The sequence below is a fragment of the Mchenga conophoros genome, linkage group LG14 (assembly GCF_057382185.1).
Source record: "Mchenga conophoros isolate Kocher_MC1m ecotype Shallow Benthic linkage group LG14, M_conophoros_male_GT1.1, whole genome shotgun sequence".
NCBI lineage: Eukaryota > Metazoa > Chordata > Actinopteri > Cichliformes > Cichlidae > Mchenga > Mchenga conophoros.
In genome coordinates, this window is record NC_140539.1 from 16,188,554 (window position 1) to 16,207,842 (window position 19,289).

A 19,289-nucleotide genomic window follows, 5' to 3' on the forward strand; every position below is an offset into this window, starting at 1 on the left:
TGTGACTTTGAACTGGTTTACAGAGACTCGTCTGACAAGAAAGATATCCAGTGAGTGGCAGCTCTCTGGATGAAAATGCCTTGATGATGTCATAGGAGACCGAGTTGATAGGAAGGCAACAAGTAACTGCTCATCTGCATACTTTGGTTGTAACAACACGGGAACTTTGAAGCATATGGACTACAGGAGACCACACCAGGTGACACTCATCAGCTAAGAACAGGACACTGAGGCTACAGTTCGCATTGGGATCACCAAAATTATATAATAAACTGGAAAATGTTGCCTGGTCTTATTAGTACTGATTCTTTAGCAACATTCAGTTCAGTTCAATTTTATTCATACTGCCCCAAATTACAACAACAGTCACCTTGAGGCCCTACAATAATACAACAGAGAAAAACCCAACAATCATATGACTCCCTATGAGCAAACGCTGGTGCAAGTGGAAAGGAAAAACTCCCTTTTAACAGGAAGAAGCCTTTAGCAGAAGCAGGCTCAGGGAGGGGCGGCCACCTGCTGCAACTGGTTAGGGTGAGCGGAGGAAGACAGAACAAAAGATGTGCTATGAAAGGGAACCAGAGATTAACAAGTAATGATTCAATGCAGAGAAGTCTATTATCACACGAGTGAGTGACTGATTCAAAGCAGCGCAGTACATACTATGAGTTCGTAGTTATTGATTTAAAAAAAAGAAGACCTCAGAACTTCATCCATATGACTGACTTTTTAATTTCATTAAAGAATTTTTACATTTAACAAAAAATAAAGATGATGACAGAATGTATGTAAACATGTTCAAGTGGTTTATTTACAAAAATGGCACATGGAAGTGACCAAACGCAACCATCGTCATAACTGGGTGCATGGGAGGGGGACATACATGATGCCTATGTTACAAAAATATTGACCTATTTACTATCTTACAGTATCTACAACACATTTATCACTTAGACATTCCTTATCTTAACTTGTTCCATATTATCAAGATTGTCTTCAATGTGCAACATAATCACTTTTGACACTTTTCGTCACACTTCAAACTTTACACACAAAAGCTTCATAACACCAGCTGCTAAATGAGCGGTACAGTTTTTTTGTTTGTTTGTTTGCTTGTTCTCTTACACATGAAGATGCAAGACATTCTCGATGCAGAGCAGGGGCTCATTTTGATTCACTGCGCTCCGCAGTAATAGGTCGACATTTGAACTTCATATGATTTTTACCTTCTGGGTCAACGAATTCACAGTCTCTATGCTTTTGTTTGCATGTAAGCACATGTTCTGGTAGATGGAGGGCTCTGAAGTGGGCAGAGTGGCCACACTGGTTGTCTGGGTGTATGTAGTGGTGGTTGCGGTGTTTTTTGTTTTTTTTGTGTTTGATGGGGGTGAACTAGTGAGAAATCCGAGACAGGATCCGGCCACGGCTGTTGTCGAGTCCAGGGTGGTTCAAGGGTGGAACACAAGCCAAAGAAATCTATGTCATCCTGGAAAGAGAGCAGGAAGAGGAATGCAGACACGCAGTGATTAGTAACGTATCTACCCTCGCCCAGCCAAGAACCTGACTTAAAACAGGACAGTCTTGTCTACATCAAAGAACTTTATTTACCAGCTGCTCCTCATGGACACAGAGTCGCGTCCAAGGCTATAAAAAGGCAAGCCGTGAGTTTGAGAGCAGTTGATGAACAGCTTCTAACTCTCAGCAGGGATTATGGGATTTATTTCATACCGAGCCTGTGTTTTAAATCATGGGAGAGGCCATGTGATTTTTTTTCTTTGCACAAGCAAGTGAGTTAATACACCAATAAAACATGAAGAATTTAATTTTTTTTAACCAATTAAAAAAAAATCTATCAGTGTTTCTGGTTTTCTTCTCTGAAAGAGGAATTGAGCTAATATTGCCTCACCTTCCTGAGTCGATACATCTGTCACAGCTTCACTGCAGCTCCGTGAGCTCCTCTCAGGGGATTTGTCCCTCAACCCGCACCTTTCCCCCTCATCCTCCTCTTCTCCCACCGCCCCAGGTCCTTCTGCAGGTTCATCAAAATACTCAGCCCTACAGACGGCCTCGGGATGTCCTTCCAGCTCCTCGTCCATGTTTGCATTTCTGGGAAGCATAATTAAGAAAATTGTAGTTAATATCATCCCAAATCTGTCTGCAGCCACACCCTGTGGCTTCTGCGTGCTGTCAGCACTTCAAAGGTGTCATTTAAATTGTATCTGCAACACCTCGTTGAAACACCTGAAAATAGAACGTTGGGCCTGAGGCGGTAAAGCAGAAGGGTACCAATGTTGCAGCTGACTAGCCTACTCTGAAGCTCCACCCACCTGATTATCAGACATTCTGTTTGCAAGGGGCAACCAATCAGTAGAAAGGTTAAAGAGAGAGTAGCTAAAAATCTTGTTTTGAACTGTGAATCATGCACATTTAGTCTGGTAGAGAATAAAGAATAAAAATGCAGAGCTGGACATGAGCTTTAATGTTGAATTTAGCTACTAGCCACTTAGCAGAGCCAAGTAGTGCAAACACTGCTGGTTTCTTAGTCATTTCTGTCTGTGCTGACAAATGTTTGGATAAAGGTGTTAACCAAACCAAGCATGTTATCATAAGCTTTAATGTAATGCAAGTAATATGGAGTTACTCAGCAGCAGCATCTTAACCTCAGCTAGTTACTCTTTGTGCTGTAAAAAAAAAAAAAAAACAACCCCAAAAAACTCTCTTAAAATATCAGTTGTATTTTTTTATCCTCACCCTTCACTGAGACTCATCTGGGACTGGAAAGGACTGTTACCCTGGCTGCGGCCCAGACTGCAGCTCTCATCGCAGCACAGAGACGGGATTAGATGGACGGGACCTGAACAGCACACACAGGGACACAACTTTACACAAACAGAAATTCACCCAGCGTTTGTAGTCATTGTCTGTCGATTTCAGTGCAAAATCCCTTTGATGTGAACCGCAGCCTACCACAGGTGTGTCCGGGGCTCAGGTGACACTGGCAGCAAGGTCTCTGTGGAAAGTCATGGAGCCAGCGGGCGTCCAGGCAGGAGAGCTCTGCTCCGCGGTAGGGACAGTCCTGAGACCTCAGAGAAGCTGCTGAGGAAACACACAGAGATGACAGATTAAGTAATGACTGTGAAACTTTTATAACAGCATTATTACCTCGATTGAGAACTACCAAATAAAAGGTGGGACTTTTAAGACTAATTATAGAAACCAGTGTGGTACAACTTTGCTCGTATTATGACTTCTGTCAGGTGAAATCCTTCCAGCTCCAACCGAAGTGTTTATCTACTAAATTTACATGCTCTCTTATGCGTTGGGAAATGCCTTACAACCCTCGGGTCCATAAGACCAATTAAAATTCCTTTGTATAATTTAAAAAAACAACTGTTAGCATTTCGCTGGAGTGAAGGGCGGGGTTCGTGTTTCTACTGGCTGAAACTACTGATGAAATAATTAACTCACTTTACATCACACAAGTATGAAAAACCAAAAAAACAATACACAACTGGTACCTCCTTGGTAACTTCTACCGCACTCTTTGTTTGGAGCAAGCACAGCAAGGGAAACGTGATGTCATTAATTCTTTGCCTGGGGACGTTTCACATATTGAGGCATTTTTGGACTCAAGAATTCCGCAAATATGCAACATCAGGGTTTGATAAAGCTCAACACTGCACCCTGTTCTTAGAGCTAAAAGGAGCAATGGCATGTTCATACAGCTGCCTTATTTACAGCTATGGAGTCCCTTCATATGCAGAATATTTCTTTGTTCTTTTTCCAGGTTGGATTGCATACATCTTTAACAACTTTCAAGACCAGGAATTGGGTGCACAAGTTTGAATTTAAATCCATTCAAATGAGTTGCTGGTACGGACCTGGCTTTTACCATAGTTCACAGCTTAATGTTCGCCTGCTTTATCCCAAAACCAGTTCTGATGTGCGTTTGGAATCATTGTCCTGTTCAAACACCCAACTGTGCCCAAGTTTTAAATGTTTAGCTGTTTATTTGAGGTAAAGCTGAAGCTACCACTATTATGCTTGACAGTTTATACAGTGTTCTTAAGTTTGAAACCCTCACCTTTACTCTTCTAAACATATCTCTCGTCATTGTGGCCAAACAGCTCAATCTTTGTCTCATCTGACAATAAAACCTTTCCCTAGAAGACTTGTCCATGTGGGCAGCTGCAAACTTCAGAAGAGCACGAGGATCTACTCGTACAGTTATTTGAACTGATGATCTTAAAACCTGCAGTTGTTTAGAAATACCTCAAAGAGACCTTCCCTACTTGTCTAAATCTTAGATCTTCACCGAGTTCCTTGGACTTTCCCATTGTTCTGAATATTGGTCAATCCACTGAGTGCTATCAAGCAAATCCTTTTTATGCTGGCAAAAAGAAACTACCAAAAATCCAAAATAATTTCAAACTTGTGCATCCAAGTCTTGTTTTTTTAAATCACATGGCTGCATGCTGTGCAACTGGGAAAAGAACAGTGCAAAATAACCATAAATAGCCAAAAATAACCACGACATTCATGCCCAAAAGGGGTGTGTAAACCTCTGATTACGTTGTGTAAGGACTACAGACTCCAGCTTCCACATAGCTGCCCTCTCGGCACGTCTTAAAGCACACGTTTGAGATAACTTATCGCCATCTTATCTACACTGTTTGATGTTGTATAACTAAATACGTTTTGGAACACTGATGAGCTTTCCTTTGTTTTTGGAACGCCTGACTAGAGTACATATCGAACTAGAAATTTTACTGTGCCCTGAAAGTTCAGCACCTGATGCGGGCGTTCAAAGTCCAATGCTTGCTATGTTGTCAAGGTGCATGAAAATGTTCTTGCACTAAAACTTTAATCTTACTTTACACATCTGCCACAACCACGCTCATTAAGTTCCAGCTCTTATTCCGATGGTTATTTTGGACACAAGAAAATGTGACACATGCGGCTTCAGAGCATCGGGACTCACCGCTGGGCTTCTTCTCCAGCAGCTGCCTCTTGCAGTAGATGACACACAGAACGAGCAGGGCCAGCAGCACTGTAGCAAGAGCGCTGCAGATGACCGCAGCCAGAGCCATGTCCCGTGGACTGGTCACTACCGAGGGCAGCGGCACCAGATTCACACGCCCGCTGCCTGCCGAGGAAATAGAAAGGAGACAAATGTGAAGTACAGTTTACCAGCAAGGTATCAGACACAAAAAAGGGTTAAAACAACGACGACAAATATGAGGATAATACCTTTTTCTTAAAAGAGTTCTCAGCCTATCAACTTTTATTTGCCTCAAGTCAGTAATCTCCATGCTAATGAAAAAAGTAGAGTTCAAAGAGAAAAGACTCCATGTTAAATTCTTTCATCTGCCTCTGCTTCATACTCTGCAGAAGATGATTTACAGTCGTTTCCCCCCCTCTACCCTCAGGCTGCCCTAACAGCTTTTAAATCAAGAGGTGGATATACTGGGCACATAGGAGTGTGTATGTGGCAGAGGGAAAGCTTAATGTTGTGTCACTGAGTGTGTGAGCGTGGCATTACAGTCCTCCTTCCTGAGGGGAAATGTGATGTCAGTGTGTGTACCCACCTTCGTGACCTTTAACACAAAGACAAAAACTCATACGGATAGGGCAGGCTTACAAAGAATGCAGCTCAAGTTCCCACACATGCAGAACATCAGCGTATAATGTGGATTAATGCTGTTTGGAAAAAAAAAAATGGCTCCTGCTATGTATAATTATCCTTCTCAACACCCCACAGATATAAATAAAATATAGGCTCCAAATGTAAACTACGGTAAGAGCAGCTAGACTGAAAACTTCTATGTGTTTTCTAACGCTGTTTAAAGCTGCTTTATGTGGTATTTTTGGCCACTTTGTGCAAACATGGAAGCAAACAATAGACAGAGCTGTAGCATTAGCATACACTTAACAGTAACTGTCAGTTTTGAAGCTTTTTATTTTGCCCTTTTGCCGACTCCCAAGCAAAAATGTCTGTCTGCTTACCTGCTGAGTGTCCCTGTATTTTCTCAACTAGTTGCTACACACAGTCGACCACCAAAGCAGGAAAGTAAAGTCATTGCTAACTTTCTGGCTAATGCTAAGTGAATGACCAGACAATGTTGATCCTTGACCAACATTATTCTGATGATGTAGGAACAACACCAACACAGGGATATTAGATCTTACATGTGAAACAAGCCATTTGAGCTCCATTTTTTCTCTCTGTGAGCCACGTTCCTCCTGATTGGCTGCCGCAAATAAACAATAATTTGAACAGGGAGGTGGGTGGGGCTGCTGTGCCAGAAATGACCAAATTAGGCATATCAACACTCTGACATCATACAGAGCAAAGAGTAGAAAAAACTGTCAAAAACCAAGCGTGAAGAGGAGTCTGAAGCTTTTTTTTGCATTTATTTGAATCTTTAGCCTTATTAGCAGATAAAAATATGTTGGCTTTAGGATTTATACTTTGATAGAGAAACAAACAAACAACCAAAAATTGCAAAACAAACTTAAAATTTGGTTTTAAATGTTGAACTCTTATGTGTGTTATTTATCCCAAATGTTAATCACACAAGGTTGCCGAGGATATTTGATTTGGCAGATTTTTAAAGGCAGTAGTTTTTAAACCTGATTTGCAACACATAATAAAAACAAGTTTGCTGCACCTTTTCTTTCTAAACGCTGTTTTGTTTTGTTTTTTTAAGGTTAGGCAACATTTTTTCTTAACCCATGTAAATTTAGCAGGGTTATAAAACTAAGCACGTCTGCAGCAGCACGTTCTCAATCCTCTCCAGATTTTAATCACAGCAATACACAGAAACAGTGTGGCACAGACATCCTGGGTGATGAGATATCAGGAGACTGGGTAACATGTGTAGCATGTAAGCTGCACGTCTCCACATTAGTCTGCAGCTTTAAGAAGAGGTGAACAAAAAAACAAAAGCAGTGTGATTGGAATAAACTTATCTCTGAGAACACGTGCAACTAGCTTAGCATTACTGTCCACAAAGCATACCGAAAAGTATGGCAAATATAATGAATGACATTTGTTTGAGAAAACTTTGCTGTTTGCTTTCAGTATATTAATCATACAGACAGCTGGTTTGAGCCTTTTCACTTCCAAGAGCTCTTTGTTATGCAATGTAAACATTTAACTTTGTGGAGGTTTTTTTTTTTCTTTAATGCAGACAGATAGGGGATAGGGGTATTTTAACATTCCTTTAAAAAAAGGGGGGGAGAAAAAGAGACCAACTAAAATAATAAGTATTGTAACGCCAAGCGGAGTTACAATACTCAGTTTGACCGAGGGGGCAGAGTAAAGGATACGTTTGAGATAAGCACAGAAAAGAGCATAATGTCAGAAACATGACTTATTGCTTGTTATTAAAAAATCTAAAATGCACTTTATTTAGGGGATTTTGTGCCTAAAGACTTTGTGTGAAGTGAAGCATTCAATCCTGCTCCGGCATCAATAAACACTAAATGACAGCGGAGACAAATGGGATAACACATCCCAATAAAAATTTACACACTTGACTATTTACATTATATTCTATGTTTAGTGATTTTTGTTTGTTTAAATATGCAACTGAGGCACTATTAATGTAATTTCTCATTTGCAGACTTTTACAAAATAGACATTTGAACAGTGGTTACAGCTGGATTCAAAGTTCATGTTACCTGATGGATTCAAAGGTTTTCATTGAAAGGGTATTTGGTAGGAAATAGTTTTTTACCTGGAAAAAAAGTGTAAATAGATGTACAGCTTCAAAGTGCCTATTAGTATTTTTTTTTCATAATCTAATCATTATTGCCCTTAAAGCACCCCGCTGATTACTTACAGTAAGACCATTTGTTTATATCTGGCCAGTTTTCTAAAATAGTGGTTTTAATATGCAAATAAGGAGCCAGACTTTGATGTGATGTCAAACAATAGTCCTTCAGGCTTTCTGAAGTTTTTCTTTGGACATTGGCTGCTTTTTCAGTTACGTTTACTCATGTTCAGTCCACTCCTTCTACCTGACCATTTTCAGAGGATTGTTTTGTTTCTGTTTGTTAAGCCACCTAATGCTGACCTGTCAATCATTCAAGCACCTAATTCAAGGCATGAACCAGCCTTGTGCCCATACATAACAAACAACTTGGCAAAGAACATTACTTGTTACTGCTGACCTGTGGCAAAAACACAATTTGTTCCAGTATCTTTAGCTGAATCTGTGAAAAATGCGAATGACAGCACAGATTGAGGGACAAACGGAAATCTACAGCAGATCAAAAAGCCGTAACCTTAAGAAATACAAAAAAAAAAAAAAAGGCCTCACGCAGGACCTGAGTGATACATCTGTCACTTCAGTTGATCATCTACTGTTCACTGAAGCTTTATCAGAAATGGCCGCATTGGCCGTCAAGAAATGGTTTGGGACTACATTTCAGCCCTCAGATTTTAATCTACCATGCAGTACCAATTAGAAAAAAACTGATTGACAACAGCTTCACTTTTTCAATATGGCAATGATCCTAAACACACTGCAAACACCTTCTTCCCCAAATTTCCTATGAAAATATAAAGAAATGAGGGGTAGCTCAAGACTTTTGCACAGTACTGTATGCCATTGGTAAAATATATATTCCTCACCCCCACACTGACACTGACAAGCTGAAATATCAGCATGTTTGTGTTTTGTGAGAGTTATGCCAATAATCTCTCTGTACTGTATCTGACGTCTGACCGTTATGTTTAAACTCTGCCTTCATTGTCATGGTCAAATTCAGCTCATCCGAAGCGAGCATCACAAGCCAGCCTGTTATCGGAGACGCAGCAGCTGCAGCAAACACAGACCAACACTGGTCCATTGAAGAGAGCTCACCTGCTGATATTATCTGCATACAAACCAGACCAATAAACCACAGCCTTTCATAGCCTGCTGACTTTATGGAATGCCACAAAGTCCAAATAAAAGAAGCACTTCTTTACACCTCTGAAGGCTCTTTGACCGTCTATGAACACTATTTTAAGAGCTTCTTTAGTAGAGCTGAACAAAAGTTTTGGAGTATTTAATTGGGAGCTGTCAAAACGCCTGAATGCTTTTACAATGGAGCTCTATCAGAGTCTAAACATGTTATGTGGTATAAAATTTAAGGTAGAGAAATATGCTAATGACATATATCTATAAGCTCTGTTTTTTTTCTCTAGCATTATGAATTTCTAAATAGGACTGCCATCACAATGGATGTCACTCCTGTCAGCTTAGAACAGAAAACTGAGGCTACATGCAATGAGACTCATCAGACAGGGTGGCATTTTCCCAATTTCTGCTGCAACATTCAGATGGTAGGGTCAGAATCTGGAGTAAACAACATGAAAGCATCCATCCACTCTCCCTTGAATCGACAGATCAGGCTGCTGGTGGTGTAATTGTTCAGGGATATTTCCTTGACATACTTAAGCACTAGCTGAGCATTGCTTAAACACCACAGCCTACTAAAGTATTCTTGCTGACCATGTTCACGTCACTGTACTCAGATGTCCTCCACAGTCACCAGATCTCAATCTAATACAGCACCTTTGTGATGTTTCCAGTGGGAGATTGGACCAAAATCTGTTTCCTGCACCTTGTTGAATCTGTGCCACAAAGGCTTACGGCTGTTCTGAAGGCAAAAGAGGGACCAGCCTGTTATTAGCAAGCTGTACCTATTGAAGTGGCAAGTGAGTGTGTGTAGTAGCACTATCAGGAAGTAGTAATATTAGCACAGTTTTTCCAACCTGCCTCAAATATACCTAATAATATAACTGTGGTTTATAGCTGACGGCACTGTTTCTCTGTTCTCTGAACAAAAATAAGGATCAAATTCCCGTCTGACTCGCTCTAAATCCTTTCTGACACTGTAATAAATGTGATACCGGGACAAGGCACAAAGAGCAGGTAGCATTCCTTCAACAAGTGTGTGTATGTGTGCGCGCGTGCACACGTATCTGTCTGCACGCCCGTGTGTTAGTCTCTGAGATCTACCGTGACAGTGAAGAACTTCAGCAGATGAAACGCATTAAAGAGGCTGAAGGGAATCCATAAAACACAACCTCATTTTTAACTCAGCTCCAAGAAGCCACTGGGGGAGGTGGGGGTGGGGGTGGGGGGGCATAAAAGAAAAAGGGAGGAGAAGAAAGGAGCGGTTTGAGATTTACAGTCCACCACAGACGGCAGCATACCTCCCCTGCACAGCTGCACCTTTACCCCCACCACCACCACCAGCCCCCGGGCCCATTGTGGCCTATTAGAATGATCTGCCCTTTAAGTTTTCACCACCCTGCTCAAGATAACACTGGAGGCAGAGGTGGAGGGAGGGAAGGGGGGCGAGATTTTCAAACATTTGGAAATGTTCCACTGAGAGTCTCTGTAGGAGCTAACTACCAGCTATGTTCTCAGACACAATGGCCATTTTGTTTCACGGGGGCTGCACTATTATCAAAACGGGGAGCTGCGCAGATGGACGAACGTGCAGACGGGGAGGGGGGCTGCCCCAAGGCCAGCGCTCATTACACGCGCTACACCGACAGAGATACAAAGATGAAAAACCCAACCGGGAGCAGACGATCCGATGAAGCGACTCTTCTTTACACCTGGGGCTCGTGCGCAAAGTTTAAAAAAGTTTTTCTGTTTTTTTTTCCCTTTTTAAGAGTTTTCCCAGAGCTGTCCTCGTTTATTTGACACAGGGGTGTTAACTCTGGCTTGAACAGCCCCGATGTTCTTGTTGCCAAAAAAAAAAAGCCTTGTTGGAAACAGCTGCCGTATCCTCCGCCATCAGGAAGTCACACTCAATTACCAAAAGGTATAAGTTCACTCGCCTGTTGGGTTTATGTGGAAACGTGAAATCATAAGGTTGCACTTAACTACTTACAAAGGCCAGAAGAAAGAAGTTAATTGGATCTGCAGCCTACATGAATGCAAGCCCACAATGCTTTGTGAATGCATCGGAGCACACCTCCTTGTTTTTTGGGTTTTTTTTGCATAATGGAAATAAATGATGCTGCTCGAAGCGGCACACTCCTGCAGACATGTTTACTTTGGTGCTGGGACAAAGAGAAAGAAAATTAGGGTCGTTATTAGGAACGCCGTTGGGTTTTTGTTTAAGGAAGTTTGCGCATTTAATCCAAACAGATTTTTTTTAAATGAGTGACATGCTCTGAACTAATATAATCCACTGTTGGCAAATCCACTATTATGCTACTCAGCTTTTCAACTGCTCAGCTTGTAAATCCAAGCATTTATTTGCACATATAGCGTAGCTGGCCGGCTCAGCGAGGGCTGGTGAATGAAATATGGCTGCGGTGCTGGTTACTCCACTACCGTGTGCTGGCATGTGCGTGCCCGGCACCTTTTTTTTTGGTTCCAGCAGCAGTTTGGCAAGGAGTTCAAAAGTTTGTCATGGAGGATGATGTTTGCTTTTGGACTATTGTATCCCTGTTGTTTCATGTTAAAACATCGTCTATTGTGAGTTAGGAATGAATGGGGTGTGTTCATGAGAACAGTGGACAAAATCTCCCACTCGTGTTAGTCCAACTGTTAGAGGAGGTCAGAGAAAGCAAAGGTGCTTACAGTTGGGCTCATAAGGAGGTGGAGGGTCTCCACAAGGTATGCACTCCATGTCCTGGAAACCGCTTAGTTTTGTCTTCCTGTAATATCTGTGCAAGACACAAAATCAAATGTTTGTTAACCGAAACAGATGCCATTAACGTGTAGGTTTTCGTAAAACTGACCAGCAAGATGCGTCCTCTCACCCTGGCAGGCAGTCGCCACACACGGCGTTGCTCGTGGTGGAGCAGTTGCCCTTCTGGAAGCGGTTGATGAGTCCACAGTCCAGGCAGGGTTTGCACTTCTGCAGGCTCCGGTCCTCTTTGAAGCGACTGCTCCGACAGGGCACACACCGGGCATCCTCTCCATAACCAAAGCCACATTCCTGGAAGGATTAATGGGAGAAATACACCGGCTAAGAGGTGGGGTTGTTGGTTTGGGGTGATGTGCAGCTGGTGAAAAGAGGGCTTGAATGCGGACTACCGGGGGTCTGGAATTAAAGAACGATCTTGGCTCGCGGGATCAGACGAGAACAGTGGCCTGCCTCTTTTGAGAGTCCATCTTACACTGGCAATAAGCTCCCTGACTCTGTCAGTATGAATGAGTAGCCTTCTGCTGCAAGACCCAGAAAGGCCATGCATTTGAATAATAAAGGCTGGAGGGGACACCCACTGTTGTATTATTGCAGGTTTATTGCTGCGTTTGTGTGGGACTCCCACTCCAAGCAGACTCAGTGAGTGTCCCGTTGATTGAGAGGCCAGCAAAGCAAAGGAAACGCTTCAGGAAGGGGGCAAGGATTATGGAGAGGTATATGGAGAAAACAAGATGAATACTCTTTTTGTGTTCAGCAATTCAAAGTGCACATAAAAAGCACAGCTTCCTTCAACTGTGTGAATGATCTAATGCCTAAAAAAGCCCTTCATTATCACCTGAACGAAGCAAAAATAAGGATAATGTAAATTAAAAGATATGATTTTATTATTTTATTGGTTGTGTGGAATTGAATGTGTATATTCTTTTTTGCTTGTGTGAGTTTTTTAAGACTTTCCCAGTCTTTATATCAGCTGGCAAAGTAGAAACACAAAAGTCTTCAACATTTTAAAGCAACATTATAAAGTTTTCCTAAGGAGAAGCCAAAACTGTTTCAGTTCTTTCCTCTGTCCGTCTTTCTCCCTCTCTTTGTGTCACATCTCTAAAAATGACTCTGCGAGACCTCAGTGACAAACTGACATTTCCATGACAGCTGACGTTACCCCGAGGGAATGACATCATACATCGATCATTCATTATCAGCTCCACAGCAGCTGCCCTCCTGTTATCCAGCATTACCACACTGAAATCTAAATCCAGGAAGACACACAGGGAGCGGTGGGGTGGGGTGCTCGTATATCATTAAAGTGAAGGTCAGCTTCAAACAGGGCTTCTCCCTTCTCTTCTCTCTTCACCCGTGTCCCGTTTCACCGGCCGGGCGTGCGTTCCTGTTGGAATGTGGGATGAAGGTTTAGATATGATTGGCGGGAGGGAGGATTGGCGAAGCGTGCTGGCAAGAAATAAAAATGGAGGCTGGAGTCTAAGATGTGATCTTGTGACGGCACCACAGAGTCAGGACAGAAGATGATGAGGAATTTAGTGCTTCCAGCCAAACACATGTGAGCCTGACACTGAACCCCTGGGCAAGGCCTGGCCCGAGGTGGACCCATAAGGCTGGACTTCTGCAGCTGTTGCTGTGAACTCGCCATATAAGGCCTTACCCCTCTAGTCGTGCAGACCAGAAGAACCCAGGGAGGGGAGTGGATGTGGGTGACCGATGAGTGATAAAGAGGGGGGAAAGTCAGGATAAAGATTTGGCTGCCCACAATTGCACACCACGAGAGAGAGAGACTCTTGAATCTGATCTTTAAGAACGCACGGCCAAGCCCGCTCGCGCAGTGGTTCTGTGACCCACTTCTTCATGAAGGAGGGGGCCCCGGGATGATTCGTCCTCGCTCAGCCCGGCACTGGCACGAGCTCTGTCCATGGGGCACCGCATGGCAGGAAAGGCTGATGCTACGAAAGACACAAGCAGGTCAGAGCACTGAAACAAAAGGAAAATGGAGCCAGTTCCTGCCCCTCTGATCAAGGAGCCGTCCCTTTCTTCTTTTATCCTCGCTAACAAAGCTCAACAAAGACCCAACTGAGACGTGTTCAGCAGCTAAAGGAAAGCCTGCACTCTGCTGCGGAAATCTGTGATGACGGGAGTCATTATATACCCAAAAAGGGCAATGTAACAAACAGTCTGTTAAAACATTTTTGAGGGCATCAAGGCGATCATCTGTGGAGAAAACTATTTGAACTGTAGTGTGCAAAAAGACGGGAAAAAACCCCAACTAAAGCAAATAAACCTCAAAGCGTGGCTGCTCCCATAGTTTTGCATGAAGTTCTCTCGTGCGCTTTTCACCTGAAAACACGTAGAAAAACTGATGCTTAACATCCAGCTTCCCTGCCCTATCTCCTGATCTACTTTGGGCGAGACTGCCAAGCACAACACAGCACTGTAGTGTGGGGAGAGAAGGCGGTGGTGCTGGGGGTGTGCTGGCTGGGACCTGAAGCAAGTTCAGACGCACAGATATTTCTGAGATTAAGAGGGAATCACAAGGGGGGCGGGGAGGCTCTGCCAGTCATCTGATCCGGGGGATGAAACACAACGAAAAACAACGGCGTGCTACTTGAAAGAGGTGTTTTGTGTGGGACATAACGCGCTCTCTTTATTTCTGTTTAAACTCTACTACAGCCTGGCTTGTTTAAACACAACGATCACTGTGACTGTTGCTCCCTCTCTTTAGCCAGTGCCACCCAGAAGTCCTTTGTCCCAGAAGTGTGGCCAGAGGAAATGCTACACTCTCCCTTACATTCTACAAGATGCTGACATGCCAAAGTTGTGTTCCTGCCTCGCTTTTTTAATGCCCCCGGCAATCTTCCAGCATGCATTGGAAGGCGATTTACGCCTTCACCTTCATGCTTGATGCAACACAGCTTAACTAAGTAACCTCCTATAATGAAACCTGAAGTGAAGTATGTCAGGGAGAACTGGTTTTAATTGATGCTCCCTCTGTATGGGTGGTTCTTTTAGCAACAGTTAGCGTGGAGGAGCTAATTGATGTTTGTCAGCCAGCCTCAGAGCGGCTTCCAGAGGCAAACTTCCAGAGCAAACTGGGCCACATTCCTCTGAGATCTCTATGGCAGCTGCACAGAGGGACTCCAAAAGTTTTTTGCTTCCCTCTCGACAGTCAGGCTAGCCTTTGAGAATACAGACAGATTGTCTGAGCTCAGATCACAAAGTTGTTTTTCTGGGAAACTTTCTCCTAGAGCAAGGCCCAGGTTTCCATTTTGAGCCAGCATCCCGCTACCTTCAGAGAAAGAATGAGGCAGCCAATTATTAACCAGGACCCCAGGGTGGCTAGCGGCATTCATGCCCGTCGACGCTGCAGGGGAACACGAGGACTACTGAAGCGTATCAGCAACCACAGAGTGCATGTCTGTGTGCACTGAGATTAAAGGCGATCCAGACTTAAATGCATGTGTGCAACAGATGTCGGGGGGGGGGGGGGGGGGGGGGGGGGTGATACAGAGTTTTTCGTCCGTGCTAAAAGATGTTTTGAAGTGTAAAGTCAGTTTAGCAGATGTTTTATGTGCAGTATATTCTTCACTTTAAGAGCTTTTAATGTTTTTTTTACTGCAGCAAATCCTGCAGTCTGGAAGTTTTAATTTTTGCTTTTGACAGTTCGCTGTCAAATATACATGCTTTTATAATAATTGTGCTGCTTTTTAATCAATCAATCAATCAGTCAGTTAATCAATCAATCAATCAAACAATCAATCAAACAGCACAAAGACAAAAGTGTTAGAGAAATTACCCTTCAAACAGGACCAATTTTTTTGGAGTCTACTAGAGTAGCTTTGAATGATTCATAATTCAAAATAACTCAAAACAATCAGTCATGTGGCCCTTCAGTATTCCCGTTGTATGAAATAAGCCGTTTTAGCTTGCCTTTCCCTCACCTTCCTTCTGATTGGCCGCTGCATGCAAACAGTGGGTTTTAACAGCAGGTAGGTGGGGACTTGGTGTTCAAAGAAATGAGAAACTTTGGTTTAATTATCTCAGTTTTTTTACTGTGTCGTACCAGCGTGCAGGGAAGGGGATATGCAAGGTTTAATGTGTTCCACTATCATTATTAAATCAAACTCATTAATTCAGTTACTCACTTTTACATCACTGCCTGCACTTGCAGAAGTAGGTAGGCACATAGCTGCTGCCAGAGAGGAAAGCCTCTGCTTACCAGCCTTAACTGACACTAAATAGGCCTGTTTGTACAAAGCGAGCGCACACACACAAACACACACACAAAAAAAACCTGTGGCTAAGGTGGTGGAAAAAACTGTATTCCCAGTCGAAAGAGCAGCAAGCTTAGGCATGGCTGCCTTCAAACAGTAAAGACAATAAGTTTGGACGAGACGCAATGGGGGGAAAAACAATGGAAGCCATTCAGCTGCAGAAGGTCAAAAGTATGGGTGTGACTGATTAATGAAGGGTCGGTGTTCTACAAAAGCTAATAACAGCTTGGCTGTTTTTGTGCATGAAAGACAGGAAGTAATAAATAATGTCTGTTCCCTGGGAAAGATACACTTTTCTAAACAGTGATGTCCATTCTTTTCATAAACCAACAGTTTTCCCCCACAAATCCCGCCAACTTTGTTCAGCTCTGGGAAACTGACTCGGCTGACCTGTTATGGATTACAACACTCTCCATTTCTTAAATAAACCGAGGCACACACTGCTTTTTGGGAAAACGCTCTTGTGGACAAATCAAAAAAGTTTAGAAGAAATCCAACCTTTGAAAGCTCCTGTCCTGCATCACACTGCTTGCAGGGTTTGCAGTTTCCAAAGCGGTCCTTGTACTCCTGCTCTCGGCACTCTCTGGTCTGCTCTTCGGCTCTCGCGTGAATCTGAATGAGAGACAATCATTTGGAAGATTCCTGCATTTCATCCAGAACAGATAAAGCAGTCTGATTCCATAATCATTTATGGAGGCCGCCCTCCCTTCCCTTCAAACCCTGGGACTCCTGTTTGAAAATAAGTCTCGATCCTACAGGGAAGAGATAAGATCGAACCTGAATGAGCCCTGTGGGAAAACTGTAAAGCTTCAGCAGCAGAATCTAAGTCAAAAGCAACAATGCAGTGAATGCTAAGCCCAGAGACAGCGGTTGACAATCTCTTCAGCAAAGATTTTACTGATCCCACAGGTTGAGCAGTCGCCTATTTAACGCATATGCAGTGTATCTGCCGTTTTTCACTTTTGCAGAATATATACAAACTGTTTAAATAGCTGAAAGCATTTGGCTCACGTGTCATCCAGCTTCCCTTGCACACATTGCAACAGACAAGACATGCAAAGCAAAATTATCCATTTTAAGTTTGTGCAAACATTTTTAAAAAAAAACTTACCAGAGATGAATACAGGACATGCAACGTTAGCACAAGTGAGAAGGTGTTCTGAAGCATCCTAACCATTTTGATGGGCCACTCAGAGCTTGAAGCTGAAAGAACAAAAACAGCAATCAGACAAGTGAGTGTGCACAAGTATGTTATTATAGAGTTATAGACCCTAACAAAAAGAAAAGAAAAAAGTGCAGAGTCTATCAGGAAGAAAGGCTGGTTGGGTAAAATCATCTGAGACTAAACAACACAATGATGTGATTTGATTCTTCTCCACCCAATACAAGCAAGCTCAGGGTTAAACTTTTAAACAGCACTGATTTGCTGAAGGTTTGTTAAATGCAAATTTGCTGGGCGGACAAACCTTACCCACCAAAAACACAAAACACTTTTATTGGGTATTTAAGTGAAAATTAGTTCACAAAGAAACCAGATATGCCAGCACGAAGGGAGGGAGGGAGGAAACCCGTTTAATATCACATAAAAAGATGGAAGTTGTGCGTTTGAATATTCAGACTATAAACACCAATATAGCTCAAGCTCATTGTAAATAAGTAGCCTATAAAACTATACAGACAGTGTGTGAGTAAAGATTAAAATTCCTTTATGTGGAAAACTGTTAAGACAGCATCCACAGCTTTGCAAAAGGGACGTGTCATTCTTCTTCTTCCTTTTCAAAGTGTGTAAATAAATAAATAAATAAATAATGAAAACTACATTTTGCAACCATAGACTGGATACTGGAGAATAAGTTCTCCAAATACGCGTGCACAGACTGAGAGTTTCAGTCGTCTCGTGCCTTTAAAGCGAGGTTTGTCCCGTCCTGTGGATACAATCAACGCTCGGTCTGTCGTTTATCTACGAGCGTCTAAAAGCGACATCAAAGCTCTTCTTACCTGCTACAAACGGGGCCTGCTGATTACAGAGTGTCGCTTAGAAGTCCAAAGCTGACCGGTGAGAGGTGTGGTGGGCTGTTTCCCGCACCGGTCCGCTCACCATGCCAGTGCTGCTGCTGCTGCTCCTCCAGCCCGGCACGGCTCGACTCCGAGCCGCTGCGGATCGAGGGCAGACCGAGATCAAAGGCAGAGAGAGGAAGGGAGGGAGGGAGAGGGGTTGGCTTTCTGGATACGAAGCGCGTGTATCTGATCTGTGATCAGCCTGTCTACATCAAAGACCCGGTCTCTCTCTCTCACGCACACACACGCACACACCTACACTGCTCCACAGGCTGATCAGTAGTACCGTTTCCATTCAGCTGGTTTCTATCGAGATGTTTTACAAACCCTCTGTCTGTGCGTGCTTTATTTGATGCCTTTGCTATGCCCTTATGTGCTGGCCCGTGTGGTCCCACGGCCCCCTCTGACCTCACACGTTAAACTAGTTTAAAGGAAAAGTTAACACAGCAGAGTTGTTTAGCCTGCCTGCTTTTCTCCTTCTAACTTGGCCACATTTATTTATTTGCTAAGCCCTCATCTCTGCTGCAGATTTTATGATGTCAGCGTGCTGCTTCACCATTGGCTGAGCCTGTGCTTAATCCATCTAATAGGAAGAGCAGAGTTCAGGGGATATACAGCGACTACTGCAGTAATTCAGTGTAAATATCGACTCTTGAATCCTCTCTCTGATGTAAGATGAAGGTGTTAACGGTGAGTTCAGAGCTTTTGACGTAGCCTGTTATTTTCTTCATTGTCCTTGTTTTTTTCTCTCTCTCTTTTTAATACTGTTGGTTAACTTGTAAAAAGAGTGGCAACCAGAAGAAAACTGATTTTCCAAAGCCCACTCTGAAACAAAAAGTTCGTATATCCACCTGAGGTAGAAAAAAGTGAGCGGTGTGCACACTGGTGTGTGTGTCTGAACCAAGGCAAAGACACAGAGGACAAAAGTTCAGCACTGCAGTAAAAGTGGCCAATTACTGTACATGTCTGGACACGCTGTGTATCGATTCCAGGAAACTCACTGTGTGCTTTGCAAATGTTACTTTGAATGTTAGATGTAATCCAATTACTTCACGCAGTCTATGTGGCAAGTAAATACTTTCTCTTGCAGTACTTTCCAAAAGTAAAAGTCTTTGACCTTGCAAAGGCTGAACTACGAAATAATTGCCAGAAAATTCTTCTTCTTCTTCTTTTTTAATCTGGAGTGTTTATTGAACAGTCTAACAGTTTTTCTTTTCAAATATCAGTTTGCATAGGTGGGTTTTAATTTGTATCAGGGAGGTTTTGTTTCGTTTCGTTTTTTAA

The 19,289-nt window shown here is 42.9% G+C and overlaps 1 protein-coding gene across 2 annotated transcripts; it reads right to left on the reverse strand.

Annotated features, from left to right (window-relative positions):
• Nucleotides 1-712: 712 nt before the first annotated feature.
• LOC146559503 (tumor necrosis factor receptor superfamily member 19-like) lies at nucleotides 713-18,479 on the reverse strand. Of its 2 annotated transcripts, none has more exons than XM_085245539.1 (10): nucleotides 17,946-18,479; nucleotides 17,059-17,150; nucleotides 16,446-16,559; nucleotides 11,783-11,961; nucleotides 11,601-11,686; nucleotides 4,982-5,146; nucleotides 2,968-3,093; nucleotides 2,752-2,854; nucleotides 1,907-2,106; nucleotides 713-1,486 (listed from the first exon to the last, which is right to left on the reverse strand). In XM_085245539.1, exons 2-10 carry the CDS (start codon nucleotides 17,122-17,124, stop codon nucleotides 1,482-1,484), a joined length of 1,044 nt encoding a protein of 347 aa, XP_085101665.1. In that variant the 5' UTR covers nucleotides 17,125-17,150; nucleotides 17,946-18,479; the 3' UTR covers nucleotides 713-1,481. The 2 variants fall into 2 exon arrangements, with proteins under 2 accessions (XP_085101665.1, XP_085101664.1); XM_085245538.1 differs by having other exon boundaries at nucleotides 2,968-3,096; nucleotides 17,946-18,477.
• Nucleotides 18,480-19,289: the final 810 nt, after the last annotated feature.